The sequence below is a fragment of the Ruditapes philippinarum genome, unplaced genomic scaffold, assembly GCF_026571515.1.
Source record: "Ruditapes philippinarum isolate M1 unplaced genomic scaffold, ASM2657151v2 ctg465_1_1_1_1, whole genome shotgun sequence".
NCBI classification, from domain to species: domain Eukaryota; kingdom Metazoa; phylum Mollusca; class Bivalvia; order Venerida; family Veneridae; genus Ruditapes; species Ruditapes philippinarum.
In genome coordinates this window covers 8623-29894 of record NW_026867068.1, presented here as the reverse complement: position 1 = coordinate 29894, position 21272 = coordinate 8623, and the positions used below count along the sequence as shown (strand labels likewise).

The 21272-nt window shown below is 31.3% G+C and overlaps 1 protein-coding gene across 2 annotated transcripts; it reads right to left on the bottom strand.

The window, feature by feature from the left end:
- Nucleotides 1–66: 66 nt before the first annotated feature.
- Nucleotides 67–20621, bottom strand: LOC132734717 (late secretory pathway protein AVL9 homolog). Of its 2 annotated transcripts, none has more exons than XM_060721511.1 (18): nt 20448–20621; nt 17460–17580; nt 16896–16981; nt 16253–16324; nt 15233–15382; nt 13553–13642; nt 12783–12852; nt 12371–12485; nt 8802–9408; nt 7818–8331; nt 6433–6644; nt 6031–6165; nt 4845–4983; nt 4101–4181; nt 3687–3855; nt 3074–3162; nt 2647–2738; nt 67–2594 (listed from the first exon to the last, which is right to left on the bottom strand). In XM_060721511.1, the coding sequence occupies exons 1-18, from the start codon at nt 20526–20528 to the stop codon at nt 2583–2585; spliced, it is 2835 nt and encodes a 944-aa protein (XP_060577494.1). In that variant the 5' UTR covers nt 20529–20621; the 3' UTR covers nt 67–2582. The 2 variants fall into 2 exon arrangements, with proteins under 2 accessions (XP_060577494.1, XP_060577493.1); XM_060721510.1 differs by having other exon boundaries at nt 67–2568.
- Nucleotides 20622–21272: the final 651 nt, after the last annotated feature.

Here is a 21272-nt window from a genome sequence, read left to right as displayed (position 1 = left end):
AAAGGTCAAATAACATTATTGTAGTAAAACTATTATTTAGGAAAATAGGAAATACAATACTATAGATCTTGTCCCATTTTATATTTACAATAAACATATAATAATTATATATATTAAATATATATCAACATAATGTATCACAATTCTTAACAAACTCATTAAATAAAACACTTAAAACATTTTAACTACATCAGTCAATAGACAGAAAGTAGAATCTACAGAAAAAATCAAACACATCTCAATAAATAACAGTAACTTACAGCGAACATCACATGATGGTATCTTATTTTACACTTATCTTAAAAAAAAAACAATAAACAATGTTTTACACGAGAAAGTTTTTTCTTATTTTCTAAGAAAATCATGTTAACATGTATTTGTTTTTATTTTACATGAATACATCTTCATACAGGGCAAAAATATTATTACTTTACTGTTACAAGACCACAGAGCTGTGTTATACAAGTGTCTGACAAGACAACTTTTGTATGAGTGTTGTATTATATCATTGTGTTGTATATGTTGTAGACAGTGTTATTTTGTCCCAAAATGTTGTACACAGCATTGTTATTTTCTCTTGAACCGGACATCTTTTCTTATTAATTTTTACCAGTGTTCGTCATTGGTAATTTGTAAATTTACCTGCTTAGATGCTTAGAATTAAAAGCAAATATTTAACATACACGTAAAATACATTTAAAAAAAATCTATTATGCTTAAATTTTATAGCAACTATGAAGATTGTATTAACACTTCCTCCATGTTACCATGGCAATAGAACCTATATTAATATGCTAATAAAAATGTCTAGTAAATGATAGCAATAAATTACAATATCTGTTTACAAAATATTCAAACAAAAGTTGAATAGACCATGTCTCTAAATTCATATAAAACAACAACCAGGATTTATATAAACATCTGTGTAGCCACCCAATGCATCTATATTTTAGTTGTGTGTCTTTATCGCAAGTATTTCAAAACATGTTACTTTATCAATACTCTGTGAAGTATTTAGCATCAATTTTTTATCATTTGCATATACACTTGTAATCATTTCATCTGGGACAAAATCAATCTCATTTTCATTGTTATAGCTTTACACACAACCAAGTTGATAATTGTAACACTTAAAATATAACTGATTATCTCTATCTTTACATGAAAGAGTCTTATAAAATCAAAAATTAAGGAAAACCTATTGAACACTCCTATTAAATTTGTTATGGAGAAAATTCTATAAAATGATAACATATAGTGCCAAACAGGACTGATAGTTACATGTGGTTAACAAAGGGTGTGTGACGGTAACAGCTCATGTAGGCACAAATCTCTGTGTTCAAGCGAGCTAAATACAACAGGGTATCTAACTTATCTAAACTACGAATATCAGTAACAACAGAAAAGAAATACAGAACAATGTTATGTTGACAATACATATACAAAACATAAATCAATTTGCATAAGTAAATAGTATACATAAACAATGGATTGCACAATGAACAATAAAGAATAAGTATGAACATACACATATTAACATTGCACGTTTGTTTATAACCTTCCAGGTTAAATGTTACTCTAAGTTCAGGATGTTTCACATCAAGGCCAAACAAGGATTTCTCTATCCTTTAACTATCACTGAATGAAATCTTTAATATCTACATAATCTCACAACAAGTTCATTGCAAAACTACCACATATAGTAAAATCATTTTATGTAAAAAAAACCCAGCAGACATAGAGAAGCAAATTTTTACAACTATCATATATATGATGTGATGACACTACAACAATTTTATCACACAAAAAGTTTTCTATACTAAACATCACATGATTAGTATCATACCATCTTCGATTGTAATTATAAAGAGTAGATAAGTCATGCTTACAAACGCATGTTTAACAATCTAAAATTACATGTATAACACTTTAATGTGATTGTTCTCAAACCACTTGTCCCTCACTGTAGGTTTTAATCTCACTAAGAACTTTGAACTTTGAATGTGAGGTTTAATCTATTATAATAGTTCAATGACAATTGTCAAATCATATTTTATCATCTAAGTACAACCTTGACCTTTGACTTCCTGATGTAATATATTTTCTTCATCTCTTACCCAGCATTTGTGAAATAATCTGAATATCCTTTGATGAATAAACAATAACAGTCCGGATGTACATATTTACATATTCATGTATATAGATCTTCATAATAAATTAACTAAAGTAAGAACTTGACATATGTAGCAAGGACAAAAATCTTGTAAAACAAAAAATTACCTTCTTGTGCTGGTTACAGAATATACCTAAATGACATATTGACAGTGCAATTTTATTAAGCACATTTATTTACCAGAGCATAACTGGGGAATAACTGCCCATTAAAAATTCTTCTGATATCATTTTCACAATAAAGATGAACTTCCATGATCAATACTAGTATACATTTTCACTATTGATATTATTTCATAGTAATTATCATGTATTGATTATCAGGTAGTATTCAGGACTCCATCTATAATCTTGAAATCATTTTTACTATCTTGCCCTGGAACATTAGGATTGTATCTTGCCCTGGAACATTAGGATTGTATCTTGCCCTGGAACATTAGGATTGTATCTTGCCCTGGAACATTAGGATTGTACTTCTCCTGAATCTTTTGTTTCTTTATCATTTGAAGACTTCCAGTTAGAGAACCATGAAGACAATGAAGACTTGGCTTGAGTTAATGCCCCTCCTGTATATATATAAACAAATCTATTTATAACAAATCTATTTATAACAAATCTATTTATAACAAATCTATATACATGTTTAACAAATCTATTTAGATATATGGCAACCACAGACCTACATTGTTAACTACAATAAATATTAAATTGCTTCACATGATGTGGTTGTTCAAACCTTTTTTATATTTCTCTAATTCTCCCATTTTCAAATTGGTTGCCTCTCGGTATATAACAATAACCCGATAAAATGACATAAATTTAGCGGTCCCCTGAATATCGTTATATGCTGAGTTTACTTTATGTGTATGTTAATATAAAACAAAGTTATAACAACACATACCAACAGCTTTGCCAGTCTGGACGACATATTTACCAGTTGTTGACACAGCTGCATTGATTTTCTTCCCACCTTCTGTGTTGTTCATAGTGCTAGAAACAAGAAGAGCATCATGAGATAATGCTAGAAAAAGGCCAGAGTGCATCAAAAGTACAAGAAACAAAGGGGACACAATTAGATAATGTTTAAACGGCAGAGAGGGGGTGGACACAATTGGGTAGTGCCTGAAACATAGAGAAATGTTACAGACAAGTATCTTAAGAATTTATTTAAGTATATTTTATACCTTTTTTACCATAATGTGACTTGCAAGGAAAAGTTGTAAAATCTAACACATTATTCAACAATATTATGGTACTAGTCTACTTTAAAAACCATATATTAGTTTCAAAGTTAAGTTCTGCTTTTCTCAGAATGTTTATATAGAGCATTTTAGTAGTTGCTAAAAGCAAACTTAACTTAAAATCATGAGCAGGTCTCAATGTGTTGATGTTTTCTCACAAAAAATCATTTTTTTACATGTAGATACATGCTGAACTTAGCACGCAAGAAATTTTATCATATTTTGTGATGTTGATAATGTACATCTGACAAAACTCCACCATTAGAAACTTACTGTGAAAATCTATTTTTAATATCAGCCATGCTAAGATGACCTTGACAAGGGTGACCTGCTGGGATATCCTCAAATCTTTGATGTGCCAGGCTTGACCAAACCTTGTAGTTGTGAGTTGTTTTCCAACACTGTATGAATGACACTCCAAAATCTTCTATCAGTTTAGGATCTGTAAAAAATATACAGTATAAAAATATGAGAACATGTTGAAAAGATGAGAGAAAACTTTAAATGTTTGCATCAGCAATACATGTAGTTTATTTCACATTTACTTGCTGATGATTACTCAATGTTTATAACTTTAAGGATAAACATTTTATCAAATATAGTCACATAGAAATACATTAAGATACATAAACTATACAAACAACTTTCCTGTAGAATTTAAATAAAGATAAAAGGAAATAAACAAACCATCTGTTAGAACAGCAGCTAGCATCCCCTCTAGGTACAGTCTAAACTGAGCTCTTAGCCACTCATCATTTCCTTCCCATTCTGAAATATCATATGTGATTATTAAACTATGACTATAAATAGTTATCATACAAATTTAAAATTGACTAAAGAATAAGGAAGCATAATAAGAGCTTTCCCCTGGAGTATTCTTAAGCTAGAATTAGAGAAGGTATTAAAAAATTCTCAAAAGAAACATTAGCACTATTCTGTCAATGCTCAAGACAATTTGTTTGTTTGATGTTGAATTTTAAGTCACACCATAAACACCATATGGCAACTTTCCAGCTTTACTGGTACTGGCCTCAGGCCCCTTTGTGCACTATTTCAGGAAAAGCAGGCAGCGAAGAATATCCAGCAACCTTCTGTTACCTAACTGAATAGCTTCTTTACATGAAAGAATCCATTGTTCCTGATGGAATTCAGACCAACAAAAGTGAAGGGCAAATGATTTGACCATAACCATATATAGAGATATAAATTGTTGAAATAGGTCCATTGCCAGAAGATTAAAAGCAATATCCATAAGGGTATACTGGAAAACTCAGTACACAAGTATATACAGCAAAATGGAATTTAACATAATCTAATCATGACAAAAAGATCCTACTTTATTTAGCACTATAAGGTCCTGGTTGAAGACTTTTAAGCCTTGTATTACAATATTTGTCTACTCAAAATATCACAGAATGCTTGCTAGGTTACCTGTTCCTTCAAAATAGTTATCTTCTGTTCCCCCAGTGACACCCTTTACAAGTATATCAGTAAATCGAAGGTCTGCAGTTGTTAACACAAGTTGTTTCTGTAACTCTCTGTCATGCATGTCTACTTTGTACTCACTAACCTAAAATAAACAAAATAAAATCATGTATCAAAATTCACTGTAAATCAAAATGCACATGCAGGTTGTATTTACACATGGTCATGCTTGGCCGTATTCTTACAATACACAACTTGCTTGATGAGAAGTTAATTTTGAAGTTTCAACACTGATTTAAATCTTTAACTTCCATGTTTACCCTTAAAATTGATAAATTTCTTTAATATACTTGTCCAGTGTCCACATTCTATTTTTGAAATTGTCCATTATCAATTTTGGGGTTCTAAAGATGAAAATTAGTTTAAAGATGGCCTCATATAAAGTTTAGTGATGACCTCAAAGGTTAGTGATGAAAATTTGGTGATGATCTCATATAAAGTTTGAAGATGATCTCATATAAAGTTTGATGATGATCTCATATAAAGTTTGATGATGATCTCATATAGAGTTTGATGATGATCTCATATAAAGTGTGATGATGATCTCATATAAAGTTTGAAGATGATCTCATATAAAGTTTGAAGATGATCTCATATAAAGTTTGAAGATGATCTCATATAAAGTTTGATGATGATCTCATACAAAGTGTGATGATGATCTCATATAAAGTTTGATGATGATCTCATATAAAGTTTGATGATGATCTCATATAAAGTTTGATGATGATCTCATATAAAGTTTGATGATGATCTCATATAAAGTTTGATGATGATCTCATATAAAGTGTGATGATGATCTCATATAAAGTTTGATGCTGATCTCATATAAAGTTTGATGATGATCTCATATAAATATGGTGATGAAAATTTGATGATAATCGCATATAAAGTTTGAAGATGATCTCATATAAAGTTTGAAGATGATCTCATATAAATTTTGATGATGATCTCATATAAAGTTTGACGATGATCTCATATAAAGTTTGATGATGATCTCATACAAAGTGTGATGATGATCTCATATAAAGTTTAGTGATGAAAATTTTGTTGATGATCTCATATTAATTTTGGTATTGAACTATCAATAGATTCATAAGATTTTATTCAGCATGAAAATAAGGCAAGTACTTACATCAACAACAACATCAGTTAGGTGTCTTTTATGACGGAACAACATATTTGTAGCACCAATCACAAAACTTCGAATATTAACATCATTTAACAGGTCAAAGTACTGTAGGGACAAATATGGAAAACACACACACCCCTGAAAAAATAATGAGTATATTTATTCATTTTTGATTGGATACTATATCTGTGAAAGCAAGAACTAACTGTGGGTTGGATTAAGCAATTGTTTCATTAAGTCTTATTGGTCAATATATAAATACAACATTCCTATATCAACAGCAGTTCTTATATTTATCAGAAGCAATGAAAGATAATTATATTTGGAATCTCGAGATCCTTGATCTTTTTACACATTGGAGGAAGTTGAACTAACAAAACTGGTATAATTCAATTGAATAGATACCTTGGTGAAAATAGCCAATGGAAATCCTAGTTCATCTTGTTGTAGGACTGGAAGGGCAGATAATATTGGAGATGATGGCGTGCTGGATCCTCGTGATCCGGGTGTAGATGGTTCATTAGAATCTCTAGACACTGACTTACGAAGTTTACCTTTCAGACTAAATCCACCAAAAGCATTTGTCAGTCTGCTCTTTATGGCTGCAGCTTTAACACCTGTAAAAAACAAAATAACGATTCAACATAAATAGCTTAGCAGCAAAAAAATCAAAAACAAATAAGACCATGCTTGACAACAGAAATAACTGTGGAATACATAAAATATATGTTACAATTGTTTAAAGATGATTTCAAATTAACTTCTCTAACAGGGCAAAAGACCAAGGTCAATGTTAAAAGACATATACAAATTAGTCCAGGAAATGTGTGAGATACATGTTTTAAAATGTCATAATTATATAAAGTCATAATTTTAACAAGAGATGTTCCATTTGGAACCACGCTTCAAACATGTATGGAGATTGAAAAAATTAGGCCTCTACCAGACACAGAAACCTTACAAAGTACAGTAACAAACTCTAATAACAACATGAAAAATTGTTGCAAAAGTAAAAAAAAAATCACTTGCAGGTCAACTAAATGATGCTTGGCACAAAAGTTATATTTCAAATGATCTGTTCAAAGAGACTTTCCTACAAATAAAACTTACTAAAGACCCTTACATTATAAAGTGGCATTCTTTCATCACAATGATATCAATGCTAGATACTCTATCACAGCCAAAAAAAAGTTTGAAAGCATCAACATAATAAGCCTCTGAGAAAACTTTACACAACATCAAAGAATGTATCTTTCAATCAGACACACTTAAAAACATGCCAATTGTTTTTAAACAAAACCTACAATATGTATATAAAAACTTATTAATGCTGTCATAGACCTATTCTTATGATTGTGGCTATTTTTACTATAATGTTATATAAATACATTTATGTTAGAATGAACAATGTTGCATGTATATTAAAACTGATTTGTTATAATCTGTTTGTACTGCCTACAGTTATTACACATTAACAAATAGGAACATTCATCTGAATTTATTTTGCAAAGGTAAGATGAAAATGGCCATAAACTACTAATTAGTGACTTGTTGCTCCGAGTATAGCCCAGTCTATATTTTCTGATATTGCACCTGTGTAGTGAAGATCAATTTTATTCCCTTGCTTCAACTCTTCAACTCCAAGATATAAAGAGCCATTACCTCATTGATTGGTTCGTAACAAAATAAATAATAACTTGTATAACTATTAACACTGTTCCAATGAATGTAATGAACTAGGAATTTCTCTACAGGTTTAATGAAAGGAAATAAAACAATGCAGTATTTACCTGGACTAGATACATTACTTATATTCATGTCTTCTGTCTGTTTAGACATGAGATCATCAGTTCCTGCTTTACTTCCCTCAACCTCGGTCACCGGTAAATGTTCTAGTACAGATATCTCCTTGAATGATGAAGCAAGACCTGCCATTTCATCTAATCTATGATCTGTTTTATCAGTATCTATTGTAAGTGATAGTTTGTCATCCTCCCAGGAGAAACAATCTTCTCGATCAATCTGGTTTATACTTTCTGGAGAGTCTAGTTCATCAACTTTCTCACTAGATACTTTAGAGGTGATAATTTCCTTTTCTGAATGAATCAAGCTATTGGTTTGACCTAAATTTTTACCACGTTGTCCAGAGCTTGACACAGGCGTAATAAGTTCGAGTTTACCAGGATCAGGGGTTGGTATAGGACCTTCTGTTGGACTGGTGCTACTAAAATAGTCTTCTTTTAACTCTAATGAGCAATGCTCAATGTCAATCACAGAACCATTCTTTGGAATGTTTTTACCTGCCTGTAATGTAAAATTAAAATGTGAAATATTACAAGATTTGTGCCAGATATTTCTAAAATATCTAAATATCATATTTGAAGAATAAAACAACTGATGAAACACTTAAACACATATGAACTCATTGTGAATTCAGACGGCGCCTATGGAGTGGAGCATAATAATTAGAAAAGAGGAAACAATCCATTTCATGTTACTGGTAAATTATTAAACAACACCATTTCAATTTTGAAGTATAAAGAAATTATACACTTTTTACAGAGTCATAGGGCCATATGAGGCCCCAAATTGGCCCACAAAAGAGACACTGAAAATGTACTCTATATTAGGTTATTAATAATAAATAAACAAAAATTGTTGGCATTACATAAAGCTTATATTTGAACCAATCTACATGATGTTTATGATTAAATTTAAATAAATATATATGTTTTCTATGTTTACAGTTTATAATCTTGAACCAATGTTCCTACCTGTACAGCTTCATAATGTGCAAGACCTAACATAACATCTGTACTTCCTGTCATCACAACATGTTGCTGTGAACCACTAGCCTGTAAAACCTTCTCTTTGTCACTTTTCTCCAGTGAATGTCCATTAAGTTTAACTCTTCCCCCTTCACTATCACTCAACTGTCTACGAGCAGTTTCTTTTCCAGTATCACTTGTATTGCCATGAACTTTAACTTTACCGCCTGTTGTATCACTCATTTGTCTGTGAACTTTGACCTTCTCATTTGAATGTTTATGTTTTACAACCCCTAGATCACTGTTTCCAATCACTTTTTGAACTTTACCTAACCCATCCTTTGCATAATAATCATCAACATAATGAAAAGTTTCTTCATTTTCTGTACCAGAAGAGGTTTTCGTATTTACACAATTCCCATGAGTGCTAACCATCGTGTTTTTGTTACTATCATTGGCACTTTGTGTCACAGTAGAGTTTGGATGACTAGATAAATAAGTGTTTAAAGTATTATTATTTCGGAAAAGCTTTTCTCCCCCTCTGTCAATTGTCGGTGATTCTGGTTCGTTACTGTAGAACTGGTCAACTTCAGGGCGAGTATCTTCAGAATATCTGTTACAACATAGAAACAATATTTTTACTTCCCTATAACATCAAATTCTTTAAAAACAACTAACTCATCACCTTATCTTAATAATTTAATTCATTACTGCATCACACCAAACTTCTTTTACAATTTAATCATGTTCATCTTATTTTCTATATTTCCCTTTGCAATCTGAATTTATCTGATCAGATAGGACCATTGTATTAGTTAAAGGGAATAAATCTCTAATGAACTGGGTTTTCCATAATAAGACATTATTTTTGTATGCAGATTAATAATATCTGTCATATGTTGCGGTTTGGATCGGAAAATATCCGTCCTAAGGGAATCCACCCATTGGGCGGTAACAAAGTTTGCCGAGGGACGAATATTCCTATCTGTACCGCAAACATGCGAGATATTTTTTCTTGCATATTCTATCATATTTTAAAAATTATTTCCCTTAATGAAACAATTTTCCATGGAAGTTATTGTCATTTCATCTAAAACTGTTTTCTATTAAGTATGAAGTTACAATTTCATTCATAACGGCAAAATGACATCATACTTAGCATGCAGTTCCATTCGTAAATATGCCGAAATGACGTCATTTTAATGCGGTTAATTCAAAATGCGCTAAAATGACCCAATTGTATAGCATGCGACTCATCTGCCACTCCCTATGCCAGATGAAATTTAAAGCATGAGTAAAACTAATGGATATGCAAGAAACAATAGTAAATTCCTTATAAAACAACAGCTGTCAATAGAACAGAGTGTTTGACTATTCTCAATGCTTGATAGTAAAATTACAAGTGGGTGAGTACAATAGCTCTCCCTAATCTTCATAGTTGTCAAGCTAACAGGTGGGGAATGTGCAAAATCATCTCTCAATCTTTCCATAATCGCATTTAAAATTCTTGCTAGGAAGCATTTCAGTCTGTTTTCAAATTGTAACATATTAAATAATAGAGCAACCTTTTGTTAAGAATCTTTTAGGATATCACCAAAATAATATGAAAACATAACATTTTCATTTATTCGCTCAGGTACAGCTTTACATTCTTTAATGTTGGTTGAAATTTGAATTTACCATAAGAAATTTAGTGATTTAAGACATACACATGTACTGTAAAATAGGATATTTTTGCATAGCTAAATTATTACCAAATTAACATTTCTGACCATCTGGCTTGGTTAAATACTAGTGACTTTCTCCTTTTAGTTCAGTTATTATAATTCAAATGATAGTTCGCAAACTTTTTTTCTGTGTGGAAATCTCCAATTTGAGATATTGGCAGAATTTAAACTCTCTTGAAAAGTTTCAATTTTACTGTATGCAATGTATATGTTTCTTAAGTTCATTAACAAGCTTATTAATTTATATTGTTATTATTGCCAATATATTCATAAGGAGTTAAGGCCTAAATAGACGGTAGGAGTTTGAAGTACATCACCAATAAAAACTTAGATGTACAAGCAAATCTTTATGTGTGAAGGCTACTATTTTTTGAATTTGTACAACATAATACTAGTTTACAGGATAGGACATGTTCTATCTCTTAATTCTAGTACGATGACAGGAGACAGATTTCCCAATTATCCCCTGATAGTGTGTTTTAACAAATGAAATTCCAAAACAATTAAGGCTATAATGTAAACATAGTAGTAAACTCTTGGGGAGCCCCCCCCCCCCAAGTTGTGGTATGTTCGAATCCCATTTTACTCAGAGAATTATAATAGACTTTTTTTACTCATGCAAAAAAAATAATTTTTCATCGCAATATCAAAATACAGAACAGCAGACATTTTCACAAAAAATCTTACGACAATTTTTTATCGTAAGTGAAATCTTACGATGAAACTCCTTTTCACAAAAAATCTTAAGAAAATCTTAAGTGCAAAATCTGTCGTAACTTTACGATAGGTCTTCCCCGTTCGTAAGTGTAATTTTTTCTCTCTTAAGGGTAAAATATCATGTATCTCTTACCTAAACTGAATAAAACAAACAAAAAGTTGGAGGACAAATAGATATTAAGCAAACAGTATGCTACAAATAACACAAATTGAGCTATAATTATTTTTCAACATAAACATTTGTGACGTCATGACTTGATGACGTCACGATGGAGAGGGTTATGAATAGTTTAAATGTGAACTATATTGTAGTATTATTGAAAACTTATAATTTGTACAATTGGTGAGTTAGATTTCATTGCCAGCATGTACTAGTGGTGCCTTTTTATTTATTAATAACATAGTAAACCTTCTTTCTGAATCTTTTACATATATATAATAATCTTCAATCAAGATATGAATTATATCAGTTTGAATCATTTTATTGTTCTTATTGAAATTTGATTGTGTACTAATAGATATTTCAAGCTCTTGATTACTTGATTTTAAAACCGGAATCAAATATAGAGCATGCACATCACTATCAAATGAACGTTGCTAGGGATGTTTTTGTCGTAAGATTTATCGTAAGTGAATTTTTTATCTTAAGATAAAATTTTAACTTACGAGTGGCTTTGTGAAAATGACTTAAGATTTAACTTACGATTATCGTAAGTGAAAAACTTAAGATAAATCGTAAGTTTTTTTGTGAAAATGTCTGCTGGCTTTAGGATGTTCATTTATTTTATTCATTTCAGAACATTGCATTTCCTAAATGCTCTGCCCATGCTATCTTCAGTCTACCTCTTAACCAATCTTCATAATTGGTCAATACCAATAATTATACATATTTCAGTTATAATAGTGAATCTATTCAGGTATAATTGTTTTGGAGGGAAACACGGTGATTCATACAATATAGAATTACGGTCTGAATGCAAGTGTTGTATAGCTTTCAAAAGTGTACACCATATCTCTAATTAGTGTTGTACAGCTAAAACCTACCGTCTGTTGAGGGATTTAGTTGTTATTGTTCTATTCCATCAACTTTAACAAACATTATTAAACTACAGTGGTAACATATCAACTTACCTGATTTCAAGGAAATCTTCGGAATCACAGTCAATATTGGTAGTAGCTATGGTTGGTGATATCTGTTTATGTACACCATATGCTGTACTCTCTACTAAACCATGCTCTATCATACCTACAAGTATATTATATATACATGATGACCAACCAAACACTTAACCATCCAAACATACATGACATTACCAGACTTATAATTTTATTTACGGTAAAACTTTGGTGAACAAAATTTACATAAACTTACAGTCTTTTCAACAAGACTACAAGAGATGAAAATATCTTTATTAATTAACAAAGAATAACTCCCTGCACATCTGGACTGGTATAGATAGAATAGACAGAAAACATAATATGGTGCCTCTGAACTTTTCTACTAGTAAACATAAAGTAAACATATAAAACATTGTAAATGTACCTGGATAAAGGGAGAGAACAGATAAAATTGTGTTTCCTAACTTTTCCACTGGTGACCCTGTAAACAACACCTGAAAAAAAAACATCATGTTTAATTCAGAATACAGACTTATTTAATTTTAAGATCTTTCAACTTGACTCATTTTTTTACATACTGACATTAACAAGTAACGCAGACAACATATTTTTCTAACTAATGAGTGCTAATTAAGTCACACCAACACTTTGAAGGTCATTCACTTTTACTGTCCAGCTTTAGAGGTGGAGGAGACCTCAGGTGTATCTCTGTACATTATTTCAGGCATAAGTTCACACCTTAGTAAAATCACCAATCTCTGTAAGTCAACTGGATAGCTTCCTTGTATAAAAGAATCTAAATTAACTGACAGGATTCTAATCCTCAGAAGTGAAAGGCAAATGAGCCGTGCCATGACAAAACCAACATAATGGGTTTGCGACCAGCATGGATCCAGACCAGGCTGCGCATCCGTGCAGTCTAATCAGGATCAATGCTGTTTGCTTACAAACTCTATTACAAGTAGAGTAACTGATAGCGAACAGCATGGATCCTGAGCAGACTGCGTAGATGCAGAGACTGGTCTGGATCCATGCTGGTCGCAAACCCACTATGTTGGTTTTGTCTTGGCGAGGCTCAAATGGTTCAAGTTCTCAGCCATGAACATCCTCTAGTAAATGAGTGAATGTCTTTTATATATACATGAATGCAAATTAGACTTGAATTGTTGTAAAATGTTAACATTAAAATATTACCCTTCTTTCCAGCATAATGAGTTTGAACAAAACTAGAACTTTGTGTTTAAATGTCTGTACTAAATCCTTCACATCCATCCCAAGGTATACCTGTAATATATCAACAATAAACATAATTCAATGACAGTTTTTTCACCACATTATAGTACTCCAAAGATAAATTTGTATTTTGGTCACATGGTTTCTAAAGAAGTACCAGATGCTCTAGTATTGGCAGCAAGGGTGGTGGGTTTTTTTTATATCTCATATGAAAATAGTTTCTTTTAAGTACATACTTTAACAATGACAAGAGCTGTAGGTAGGACAGTGTGCTTGACTAATCTCAGTGCTTGATAGTAAAACTAGAGCTACATGCATGTAAATGTAGAATTTTCTAAGTTCAAAAAGGGCCATAATTCTGTCAAAGTACATGTTATGGACCTTTGATAATGACCTCCTATTATTCTCTCAAATAAGTGTGTAAAGTTTCAACTCATTCCCTGCAGTCATCCTTCAGTTATAAACTAAACATACTTATTGTAATTATGCCATTACAATTATGACAGACCTCGCTTTATGGTTAATATAATAACTTATATCTATGAAACAAAAGGATAACTTATAAATAAATAGACAATAATCACCTAGCATTTGTAAACATGAAAACATTCAGTTGTTACATCAATACAGACTGATTACAAGATTAAAATATCAAATTCAAAAATATTTTAAAAAATCAAATCTTCTTTTCATTTCTATTTACTCAAATGGCCCTCTATTTGTAGACTTTAGAAGTATATATTATGTCCTTAGTTTGAGGAAATAATAAGTGATAATCTATTTTCCCTGAGGTAGCAAAGTCACTGTTCTAACATTGAATAATTGCATGATATTTGTGGTTGATATTTGTGGTTGTATACTTGTATAAGTTCAGTTAGCTTCCGCTTAATCCACTAATCTATATATCAGAAACTTTACAAAGGAAGAAATTAAATATGCTTACAGTATGAATTATTGATGGATATAATGTAAACAGGTATATGATGTAGTGAGATAGTATCAGTAATTGTGACAGCGTAACTTGAGGGAATGCTCATCTATGAATATCTTATTCTGACAGCCACAATATGGTGAAGATCTCTCTATTGACTATCAAACAAGAACTGTCCTTGTGAGAACTATTATAAGTACTTGTTAGTGGAATACAAACAGCTCCTAAAAAGCTCTACTAGATAGGGCAAAATAAGAAAAGGTCTAAAAAAACTATAACTGATAGTCTGATACATTAAGTCAGTGTACTGATAGAAACAAAAAGGGTCTTATTAAGATTCATTATTTGAGAAAAATGTGCTAAAATTTTAAAAAAAGTAAAATGTTTAAAGATTCAATTAATAATTTACACAATATATGCGATTAAGGGCTGATTTTGCGGTATTTATCGCCATATTTCTACTGCGTTACTAGTAAGGGCTGATTTTGCTTATTTTGACCTCTTTTTGGTAATTTATGTGGATTGCAAGAGCTGTTTGCAATGTGTAAATTATTTTCTTTGTTCATTTCACAATATTTTACATTTAAATACATTTTTTAAATTTTCCTTGAAAATTAACATCAATCTGGAGGCATGCTGCTTTAAGATTAAACCATTTTATACTGTAACAAAACTTATTTTGTCTAGAAGATACCTAATGTATGGTTTACCTGAGATCCTCCATCTAGGAGGCTTTCTGTAAGTGAAGCATTAAGATTGTTGTATGTCTCTTCCAAAAGTGACACTCTACTAAAGTCCAACTCTTGAAAATAAGCATGTGTGATCAGCTCCAGTTTGGCTTGTATCAATCCATATAATGGCTGAAATTAGACACACACTTTATATACTTTATGGCATGATATATGTGCATGGTTTTCTATGGAAAATATAAAACATCTAGATATACTTTATATGATAAAATTACCTTGTCTTTAAATACATAACACTTCATCTTGTGAGGTGATGGCATCTGCCATTTATTGTTTTAATATGAGCAAAAGTGTTATCTGTTATTCTATTGGTAAATTTGAGGCTCTATTCTTAAATACAAAACAATATATTGTTCTTTACATAATTATAGCATTGAAATTTCAACATGTCAACAAAGGTAAGATATACATGAATCATTAAAATACATGCACATTTTCCAAGTCAAGCTGTCACCATGTAATAGAGTCTTTCTATGATATACATGTAATTATAATTGGCACATAACATAGTTAATACCGTAATTCATTGAAATGACCTGTCTTTATCACAGACATGTCAGAGCAAACATTTTAAAACTGAATATAAAAGACAAAGGAAACTTAATACATAAATTATACTTGTTGCATCTAATTTTGCATTAAATTCAATCTCACAGAAATTTTTTTAGTTGAACAATACACTGCCATACCTACCCAAATTTGATTGACCTAGGTTTTAAATCAAAACAAAGTTCTTCAAATTTGTAAAGTATCTACTTCATTTTAACAACATTTTTTTATCAAATCAAATCATCAAAACTAGAAGTGTAGGAATAAATTGTCAGTACTGAGATATTTGATGCAAACAGTGTACATGATGTCACTTATTTATAACAACTAACATACATTGTATATTATTTCCTTATATAATGATAGATATTGAATCCAGATATATATTCGTTATATTGTTTCTGTCATTTTTGGCAACAAATATTTACTTACCAAGTTACTCAACACACAAACACTTTTCTGTACTGTACTGCGAGTAATATCATCTGTCTTTATTTTCAACTCCTAACAAATAAATCAAATGTTTCTATATAGATTATTTACTTTCATAGACCTAACATTATATGTATATCTCATACAAGAAACAATACAATATTTCTCAGAGTTAGATAAAAACTGTTATACATAATGAAAAATAAATTTTACAAATAAATCTTACAAATACATTTTATGATTTTGATCATTCTCAGTGCTTTACAGTCAAATACTAACCAAGTGGCCCGGTGTTTACGCGCCAGACTAGTAAATTAAGGATTTCTGACCGCATAGGTTCAAACCCTGTCAGGGGAAAGCCTCTGTTTCCTTGAGCAAAAAACTTTACACTCATTGACAAGTACTGGTTCGGTCCAGGAACGAATTCAAGAGTGTTTCAATAAGCTTATAGCTTCTAAAATAAATTTGTATTAACTAAATAGTGAATAAAAGGGAAACAAACAGTGATATAAGTTATTATTTCCTTCATACATATATTTGTACCAAGAAATAACTAGAAATGTATCCATACAGGATACTTTTTAGTCAGTCTACATGATGGGTTATTCCTACTTTGATTATATTACACGGGAAATACTCTCACCTTTGCATCAATCTGCCTGTAGCATGCAACACCATACACTGTCCTATGTGTACCTTCTCTTGCTGGTAGATGGAAGTATATAGTATCTATAAACAAATAAATTGTCCATATCAGATCAAATTAGTCGGATGTCAATTAAAAATTACTACTTTTACATAAATCTGTATTATAACAATGGCAGAGTGACTGGATGATGCAAGAAACTGTATTGTTACTGTATTTACTAGCTTACATGTATATAACTAGTACTAGTAGACACTTTCTTGACATAACTATTTTAACTTTAAGGGTTATACTATTGCCCATATTGAAATGTCTTTCCAACATAACTCTCATCTTTACTGTCATGTTTAAAGGATATTGTATGATCAATCTTACTTAGAAACAAAGTCACTTAACAAAGCAGCTTCTATGTAACTATTACATAAAAACTTACACAAAAAGTTTAATTTCAAAATGTAAGCTTTACATATATGTAGTGTTATTTCACCTGACATGGAAGCAAAAGACCTCATCTGTATAACAAATTAAAAATTGAAATTTCCCATGATCAAAGTTTCTCACCTTTTATATAATTATGTGCCCCATCAGGTACTGCCAGTGATGGCAGGTTTTTCCACTCAGGAGGGCATTCATTACTGTTAACTTCACCTCCTGCTTTAAGGGGAGGATATGAGTATTCAACCTAAAAACAAATTCAACAAAATAAAACTTCTCATGAAACACTATTATTACCTACTACTGAGGCTACTAAAACACTATTATTACCCACTAAAGCAGGCTTGGACTCAACATTTAAAGTTGTAATCTAGCAATACAGCAGACATAACAGACACTGATCTTCTCTTCAGTTCTTAATGTTGAATTAATTGTAACCAAAATTTAGTATATCCGAAATAATGTATATTCATATCAAAAGGTTGATTGTTATTTATATTTTCATTTCAAATGACATTTGTACAGATCTAATTTTAAGTAAATTGATAAAAATATAAAGTAACAAACTTTTAAATGTTTAATTATTTAAAGAAACTCAAAATACCTTTTTTGGCAGTAAATATAAATATGTAATATCTGTAACATCATAAATCTTAATTAATATAAGTACATGGTGGCATCAAGCAGTGTTTCTATTTAGTTCCAAAATTTAGAAGTCAGAGACTGCAAAATGTCTGACACTGCAGGAAGTCATATTATATAGGTAAAGAAGGAAAAACATTACACTTTGGAAGTCACAAGCCCAAACCAATGAGTAAATGACCCCCTAACTTCCACTAACGGAAGCCCTGATCATGACTCAGCTAAAATATTTAGGAATCAGAGTGAACTAGGGACAATATTTCAGCAGCAGATACGCAAATGAGACCAAATTAAGACCGTCCCTAACAATAAGTTGAGTAGACCTCAACAACATATGATAAATTTATCATTTTGATGATTCTGACGATCTAACTTACATGTTTACCACCTGCATTAAATTTTTATGCATTAATCATACACTACACACACACTGTCATGCACTCATGTACTGTAAAAAATGAATAAAACTAAGAACATTGTCTGATTTTTCACTTCAGGGGCTGAATGATCTTTGTTTCTGTTAAATTTTAAGTCATAAGTAAGGCTAATGACTGTTCTTGACCATTATATGATATATCACAATATCATCATGAAGGTTATTAATAACATTAGATAAATGCAAAGAGTAAATTTATAGTTTAATAAGTTAATATACTGGTAGGGGACCACCAACCGGACATTTTTTTAACATTTTTCCATACAGATTTCATAATTTTAAAGCTAAAGATCTGAAAATTTGACACAGTACAGCTAGGAGAGTATCAAAATTAAATAAAATGTGCACACTACAGTACCATGTGTCCATACAGATAAGTCCATGATGCTGATTTAATTCAATAAAACTTTTATAAAAGCTTTGGTGTTTTAATTTTTTGTTTTTAACATGATATGAAATATTTCAGTTAAGTTTTGGATATTTTATTCACTCTCCATATGATTAAAGCTATTATAAAAGGTCAAGTATTGCACTCCTGACGTCCAAATTTCAAAGTCAACATTCTTGAAAAAGACATAAAAATATTACTGTTTACGAAATTTGAAATAAATTTAATTACTTAATTATAGAAAAAACATGCAGTTATTGATGATATAACAGTGACTGGTAGATCAACAACCACTGAACAAATATAAAAAGCTAAATCAGGCATTTACAGGGCCGTCTGGGTTAGGTGGTCTCCAACCAGTATGTATTTAATATTTACTTAGTATCTTTAAAAGATGTTCCCTGCTGACTGAAAAATGTCACCAGGTCACAAGGTGAGAAAATTATGCAGCCTGAGTCCTGACCGAGACTCAAAACCACAGGACCTTCAGAAAACCATTTCGCAGCTCTGCCAACTGAGCTATCTGGCCGCTTACACATCTTCTCAATCTCCTGTAGTGAACAGTTATGAACCGTGACATGCTATAGTGAAATTTGTCTCTGAATTTCTCAGGGTTAGACACCCAGAAATTGAGAATTCATGTGAAAATTATTCGAGTCAAGAAGTTTTATGATATCTGGACGTTACATGTAGGACAGGTAGTCCTTCATTGAAAGACATCGCATTTTCTTTTTTTTACATTTTGACGTTTATCGGAAAATGCGAAGTCTTTCCATAATTGGCTAATTTCCCATAGCACAAATCGACACGCTTCTCGAGTCGATTTGAATTTACCGGTAAATCACAACTTAAATGTTTTTTATCACAAAAAGCAATTGATTGCATAAAAGACGGAAGCATATTTTCCCAAAAACTGTAAAAATATGCAATAATTACTCACGATAAGTAGTTAATTTATCCATATATTTTAGAGGACAGTTTGCGGTGACCCCCATATTGGAAATTCCCGGTCATGCTGTGACGTCATTCAAAAAACAATAGTACGAAATTAGTCTGAACGAAAACATTTTCTGTTGTGAATTAAGACGCTGACAGGTGCACGCAGTAAAAATTTCGTCTAAAAAATATGGTTCCAGTATTTACCGCATTGCGTAGTGCACACAATATGGATGCTGTTTACACAATTTTTACACGGGATTTGTTTTAAATTGTTTAAAATTTGAATAAGTTGATTTTGATAAGGAAAAAACACATTTGTGGTAGGATTATGATTATTTGAAACAGTTTACATCGGAAGTTTGAATGATTGTGCATGTTTATTGTTTTTCATTTTGCTATGGATTTTTAAATAGATATCTTTAGACGTTAAAGCGGATTTGACCCATGTAAAAAGTAGCTTCAAATCCGCGGTTACGTCTAAATATTTGGACTGGTAGGACAGGCTTCTGTATGGTTCATTCATGGAGTCATAGGTGCCATTTGTGTTACGATGATGCATGTTACTAAAAGATTACAAGGGCGGCGATTCTTAACAGAAGAGAGGGTCATGGTCTGACCAGGTGCCCGTATCCCTCAGTGTCCCAGGTCAAATAATTTTATGCGTGCAGATAGACCTGTCCGTAAAATTAAATAAACCATATAGTCGAACCTGACAGCCTTTCTTGTGATGAAATCCAATCACCACAACATGTAGGACAGGCTTTGAGCCAGTGCTCAACAGTGACGACATTGTTAGAACATGTTTCGATCACGAAATTATCATCATTTGAGGATACAAGTTTACTATGGATCACTTCCGCAAAGATCAAAGTTCTGATGAAACCGACCGGTTAATTGGCCAAAACTTCCACTGAATATCCAATCAAAACCTTCCAGACAAAACTTCCTTTTAAACCTAACGACAAAGAATGATGCAAAAGGTGGCGGGTAAAAGAGGGTTGGGTTCCACTCTATTCACCTAAAAAGAACTTGCGAAGACAAAAACAAATAACTGCAATCTTGATGTTGTAAAGGATTGTGTGCCGGCGATATGGAAATTTTGTCTGCGCATCTGAGATTTTTCGTATTGGGGACACCTTGTACGTTTATAAATCACAATTATAGATTCTAAGTAAACTATATAGAACTTTAATGTAATTTTAATATTTTAATATTCAAATGGCCAAATTTCGACTTGCAATGTTTTTGAAAGATTATATCTTGGCAACTGATTTAATTAAATTAATTAAAGCCTGCCTAATTCTGATCATGAAAAACTAAACACATAGAACCATTAGAATATCCTATTTTCAACATATTCCAAAATAAAGGAAAGTAAATAATTTTTTAAAAGGCTATTAATTATTATTCTCAATTTGCATTACTTATTTCACGATTTTAAAATATCTTTACACATAAGATTTAACCTTCAAATCTTTATTTTCCGTGTCCATTTCTCCGTATGTCCATATTTAGACTATGATATTTTCAGTAT